The following is a 6,351-nucleotide window of genomic DNA, read 5'->3' as shown; positions in this document are numbered from 1 at the left end:
CAAAAACATCCATCATTCTGTATGAACAAGGCATTTGAGAATGCAATCCTTGTCACAGCTCATCATCTCTCATATTACATCATGATCATAGCTCGATCTACCATCAGTGTCCAATAACTAGGCACTCAGTCAATGTTCAAATGTTCATAGTTCAATGTTAGATGAGCAATCAGCATCCCATAACTACGCACCATAATAGGCATCCCATAACTAGTCATCAATCAATGTTCAAATAGTTCAGTCACAGACATGACATAAACACCTTAACTAAATGTACACTTTAAAACATTTCCCTTGGGAAAAGTCCAGTGAGCTTCGATATGGCTGTACTTAAAATTGGGTAATTGTTCAGCTGACATGGAATACTCCATCAACCCAATGATTTCTGCTTAATGTAAAACAATTTTGAACTTAAATATTGAAGTTTGCCTTTGCAACACAGATAGCTGAGTTGATCAAACAAGAGAGTATAATTTGCTGAGACTGACAACTTCAGAATACTCCGTTGGCTGAAAATACATGTCTCATTAACATATTTCCCAGTGTGCCACCACTTATCAATGTTGATTTCTCCTGTAGGGTTGTGATTCGTTGAGGTTAAATGAAAAGCAACAGAGTTGGTTTCCTTCCCTGTTTTGGCAGCCTCCCTGAATGTCCATCCGACACTCTAAAATGTAGATGACTGTCTTTAGCAAATTCTCTTCTTACCAGTGATAAACAAATGATTCACCAGATGTGTCAGTTGTTTTAGATCTGATCAAATGCCACTTGTCAAAACAACAGGGTTCTTGGCGCATATGCAGTTTGTCACAACTCAGACTGAAGGTGGCTCCCCTTCCCTTAGGGTTCTTGGCGCATATGCAGTTTGTCACAACTCAGACTGAAGGTGGCTCCCCTTCCCTTTCGGGTGGCGCTCTGCGGTAGTTGTCGCAGACCTACTAGCTGCCACTGATTATTTTCTCCCCCCGTGTTTATTGAGTACACCTGTTTTGAGATGATTGTAATTGGTGAGGCTTTGTTAGTCAGCCGGCCTGTTTCTTTGTGCGGGATTGATTATTGTAACCCTGGTGTTTGCGCGTGTTCGTGTATTTAGTGCTAGACTGTTTTCGTTCCCTGTGTCTGGGGCATTTTGTTTGAGCACCTGAAAGTGGGGTGGCCATGGTTCACCGTTTGTGCATTATAGAAGCACTTTATTGAACTCTCTGCTTTCCTGCGCCTGATTTCACCCTCACGACACCCAGGACCTTACAAAGTTGATAAAGTGTCAATGACACCGCTTGGGACTCTAGTTTGTGAGCTAGGCAGGCTACTGCCTGGGAAGGTAAATCTCTCAGAAGTAGAGATGGGGAGGGGGGGTAGGTTGACCTCCGGTCTCCCCACTGGTAGCCCGAGGTAGAGGGAGTTGGGGAATCTATCAAATAGAACACCTCTAACTTTGTACAGTACTAATGCAATTAGTGGTGAAATTGTGTGTTTCTTGTTTGAAGTGCAATAATCCGGTACTCTTATAAGTGTGTTATTCTATATATTTGTGTGATACAGGATTTGTGCAATTTATCTTTATTTGTGTGGTTTTTGTTAGAAATAGGGTAATAGTGGAACAACTCAAGTCTCTTTTTAATTTGTATTTATACACTACAATTTGTTTCTATTGGTCTTTGCTACTTCTTTTTGAAATGTATAGTTTTACATGTTATGATTTATTTGTGCTCCAAATGTCTGAATAAAAAATTAGTTAGAGCAGTATGGTGTTTTTGGGGGGGAATTGAACGGGAGGTTCGCCAAGGGAGCCATACAAGCTCGAACCGTCACTGTATACAGACATCTGTAAGGTCCCTCAGTCAAGTATTACATTTCAAGCACAGATTCAACTATACAGACCAGAGAGCTTTACAAAAGCCTCAAAGGAGGGTAGTGATTGATAACTGGGTAACAATGTCAAATCAGATATTGAATATCTTTAATTTAACATTTATGTAATTCAAATATAGGACAAAACACATGACGAGAGACACCACAACACTATATAGAGACCTAAGACAACAATAGCATGGCAGCAGCACAGCATGGTACAAACATTATTGGGCAGACAACAGCACAAGGGGCAAGAAAGTAGAGACAACGATACATCACATGAAGCAGCCACAACTGTTAGTAAGAGTGTCCATGATTGAGTCCTTGAATGAGGAAAATGAAGCATGGTCACAATAATTATGCTGTGGATGATGTTTTAAACCACCCAGACACAAAAGATTCATTCCTCCTTCTGAGCTGCAGGACAGGAAGGAAACTGGTTAGTAATTTTAAAACAGCTAGAGTTCAATGGCTGTGATGGGAGAAAACTGAGGATGGATCAACAACATTGTAGTGACACCACAATAATGACCTGAATTACAGAGTAAAAACAGCTATAAAATGTACAGAACAAAATATGACAAAACATGCATATGTATGCAACAAGGCAACAAACTGAACACAGCAACTGAATACACCTTTTGGCCTAAATGCAAAGCCTTACGTTTGGGGAAAATCCAACACAACACATCACTGAGTAACTGCCTCCTTATTAAAGCATGGTGGTGGCTGCATCATGGTATGGGTATGCTTGACATTGGCAAAGACTGGGGAGTTTTTCAGGATGAAAAGAAACAGGATGAAGCTAAGTACAGGAAAAATCCTAGAGGGCAACCTGATCAGTCTGCTTCACACCAGACACCGGGAGACGAATTCACCTTTCAACAGGACTAAGACAAATCTACACTGATTGGTTAATGTCACGGTCGTCAAAAGGAGGAGACCAAGGCGCAGCGTGGTAAGTGAACATAACTCTTTAATTAAAGAGAGACCACTGAACAGAACTAAACAACAAAATGTGAGGCAATATGGCTAGTGCAGAACAGGCAACTAAACATAGAATAACAACCTACAAAATACCCAAGGAATATGGCTACCAAAATATGGTCCCCAATCAGAGACAACGATAAACACCTGCCTCTGATTGAGAACAAATCTAGGCAACCATAGACATATAAACACCTAGACTAGATAACCCCTGGACATATAAAAACCCTAGACAATACAAAAACTAAATAAACCACCCTTGTCACATTCTGAACAAAAGAATGATCTTTGTCATCAGGTGACAATAACACAACCCTTCTCTCTGACGGACACCCTCAAGTCTTTGTTAAACAGGTGGAACAGGAAGCCATCATTGGTGAAAGGTATGTGCAGGGCTATAAAAGCTCAAAGTCTTGCAAGGGGACAATTGAAGTCTGGTTTACAACCAAACGTATACTGTAGATCTACTGAGACATCATGAGAGTCACTGCAGCCGTCCTATTGGTCCTCTGTCTCCTGGCCATCAGTCACGGTAAGTTACCATCATCTGAATCATGCTTGCTCAATATGGAGTTGATGAAGTTTGCTCCATAATGTCATCCTCCTTGTTGTCTGTGTGCTCTACTCATGTCTTTGTCTCCATAGCCTGGGACTGTCAGGAGGTAGTGGCTATCAAGAATCTGATGCAGATTGATGCAGGACTGGGACAAGTGGTTGCTACGGACACAAGTCAAATCCCCTACTACCTGGTAGGTGATGAATGGATCCGCCTGCCTGGTTCCCTGAAGCATATCACTGTAGGACCAGCAGGGATCTGGGGTGTCAACAAGGCAGACTCAATCTACAAGTATGTGGCCGGTAACTGGATGCAAGCTGCAGGTTAGTGGAGAGAATTACTCAATATTTATCCAGACGACACCTTCTTTTTAGCTTTCCTGATACCATCAGGCTGTTGAAAAAACAATTTATGTTTTAAATTGTAACTTGTAGGTCATTTGGCAGTACTCACAGATATGTGCTCCTTGTTTGCTTGTCCATCTGTCTGTCTTTGTGGTCTTCAGGCCTTCTGAAGCAGTTGGATGCTGGAGGTAAACAGTTTATTGTGGGGGCCAACATGGACGATACTCCATTCTGTCTGACAAGTAGTGCCACAGTTGGCTACAAGGGTCCAGGCTCACCTCTTCCATGGACAGGATTGCCAGGAGCTGTGAAGTACTACAGTTGTGGACCCTTTGGGTGCTGGGCAGTCAACAAGAACGATGATATCTACTTAATGAGTGTAAGATCTGGGAAAGAGTGTGAGAGCTGGAGCAGAGTAGTAGAGGATGGAGGGTGTCAGTTATTCTAAAACTGTTTCATATTATATATGTTGAAATTGTCCTAAAACCCTGATTGAATCTGTTTTCCAGCTGAATCAAGACTGCCAAAACAACGGGTGGAGTCACATTGACGGCAAGCTTTCCATGATTGAGGTGGCAACTGATGGTCGTGTCTTTGGGGTCAACTCTGCGGGTAGTGTTTATACCAGGTAAGGTTACTACTGAACTATGTGTATAATAATGGTATACATTTAATTATAATTATTATCCTTACTGTACATGCCTTGTGAAGCTCTTTACACAACAACTAAAATACTGTAGATACATAAATAAAATCAGTCAAATATAATCAGATCTAAACTTATAGGACTTATAAAGACATGTGTAGACATTGTACAATGAAGTATGTAAGAGTGGGATGTCCTATGAAGCTACAGTTTGGGATAAAAACAACAACTTCCCAGACACCCCACCACTTGTTTTGGTAAACAGCTGAGGAATGTAGTTAGAGAAATATAACCACTCTCAAATTCATACATGGAGCTACGGATGCAAAGACAGATCTATTATTTGTTTTAAAAAAAATGTAACATGTTTTTTAAAGCGATACATTGTTTGTTTACAATAACATTGTTTACAAACAATTGAGTAAAAGCTTACATTTTAGCTTCTTTTGTGGTTGAATAAAGCTCAAGAGGAAGAAGTTATATTCTTCAAAAATCTATGGCTATATTCAATTATTACAGTCCAAAAATGGATGTACTTAAAAAAATGGATAAGCTTTAAAACATGAACCCCAACCCTTTCTTCAACACAGAGACGGCATCACAGCCAGTAAACCAGAGGGCACTGGATGGAGCAATATCCCAATGTGCATGCGCATGGGCCACGTGACCTATGACCTGGGCCGTCTTTGGGTCGTCTCCAAGTCTGGAGTCACCATGGTGTGCACACCTTAGCCTCTCCTCTGCATCTGATGGCCGTTCGGGATCTGTCTAAAGTTCACTTGCTCACTCATTGATCTCTCTTTCTGGAACAGCCTTCTGCTTGAGAATGCCCAACATTAGTTCATAAGAATCCTTCATTCTAAAACCTACTACTCTAACTATACTTTTCAGTACTTTATCTCTGTCAATAGAAATCACTGATCTTAATGATCTTGCTTCAGAGGTTATTCATAGAGATGGATGGAATCCTTTTCAATGCTTATTATATAATAATTTCCCACAAAAATAAAGCATTCAGTTTGAAGCTATTGTAATTTCCGTGTCTCTTTGTTTTCATATTGAACAGGGGGATTTTAGTTGCTCTGCCAGTGACGATTTTAGCATGTACATCTTGGTGGGGCAAACTCAACAAATTGTTTTAGATACATTCCAGCAAAGCCACTACACAACACAACATTAAACCAGTGGTGGAAAAAGTACTTCATTGTCATACTTGAGTAAAAGTAAAGATACCTTATTAGAAAATTACTCAAGTGAAAGTCACCAAGTAAAATACTACTTGATTAAGAGTCGAAAAGTATTTGGTTTGAAATATAGTAATACAAGTAAATGGAATTGCTAAAAATGTACATAAGTATCAAAAGTAAAAATTCCTTATTTTAAGTAAACCAGATGGCACAAAAAAAATTGACAGATCTCTAGGGGAATACCCTAACACTAGTGATTTCACCAGATCAGAGGCAGTAGGGAGGTAAGGGAGTAAGGTGCCTCACTAGGACGAGGTAGGTGCAAGAGTCTGGAGCAGGAGAGCACTGAGGTCCAAATAGTAAAATATTTATTTGGAAGTCCAAAACGCAACAAAACTGGTCAGGAAACAAACCCAATGATGGCGCCCAACAAAACAGAAATTCGAAGTGACAACCGGAGGGAAAAAAAACAATCTACTCCTAAATAAATCACAATGGCACAGACGACCGTTGGAATAGCCTGTGGCACAATCTAGCACAGGCACCGAACAAACACAGATATTCCCGCACAAAATAACAGCAGGCAACAAGTTTAATAAACCCACATAAATTAACTCGATAGAACACAGGTGTCAGAAACAGACAGACCCAAACGAAAAAAAAAAAATGGATTGGTGGAAGCTAGTAGGCCGGCATCGACGACCACCGAGCACCTCCCGAACAGGAAGAGGAGCCACCTTCAGTGGAAGTCGTGACAATGACAAGGGATGTTCTCTA

At 40.6% G+C, this 6,351-nt stretch overlaps 1 protein-coding gene across 1 annotated transcript; it reads left to right on the top strand.

Annotated features, from left to right (window-relative positions):
• The first annotated feature begins 3,149 nt into the window (after positions 1-3,149).
• LOC135515278 (fish-egg lectin-like) lies at positions 3,150-5,334 on the top strand. Its single transcript, XM_064938973.1, has 5 exons — positions 3,150-3,373; positions 3,487-3,720; positions 3,903-4,120; positions 4,251-4,369; positions 4,978-5,334. The coding sequence occupies exons 1-5, from the start codon at positions 3,319-3,321 to the stop codon at positions 5,117-5,119; spliced, it is 768 nt and encodes a 255-aa protein (XP_064795045.1). The 5' UTR covers positions 3,150-3,318; the 3' UTR covers positions 5,120-5,334.
• The last annotated feature ends 1,017 nt before the right edge of the window (positions 5,335-6,351 follow it).

Source organism: Oncorhynchus masou, chromosome 27 (assembly GCF_036934945.1).
Source record: "Oncorhynchus masou masou isolate Uvic2021 chromosome 27, UVic_Omas_1.1, whole genome shotgun sequence".
Taxonomy (NCBI): Eukaryota; Metazoa; Chordata; class Actinopteri; order Salmoniformes; family Salmonidae; genus Oncorhynchus; species Oncorhynchus masou.
This window is presented reverse-complemented; position numbering and strand designations above follow the sequence as displayed.

Excerpts from the sequence above, each read along its gene's own strand:
- LOC135515278 (XM_064938973.1), top strand. The coding sequence starts at position 3,319 with ATGAGAGTCACTGCAGCCGTCCTATTGGTCCTCTGTCTCCTGGCCATC. Across the intron at positions 3,374-3,486 it reads TCTCCTGGCCATCAGTCACG|CCTGGGACTGTCAGGAGGTA; the intron begins GTAAGTTACCAT and ends TTGTCTCCATAG. Across the intron at positions 4,121-4,250 it reads ATGATATCTACTTAATGAGT|CTGAATCAAGACTGCCAAAA; the intron begins GTAAGATCTGGG and ends TCTGTTTTCCAG.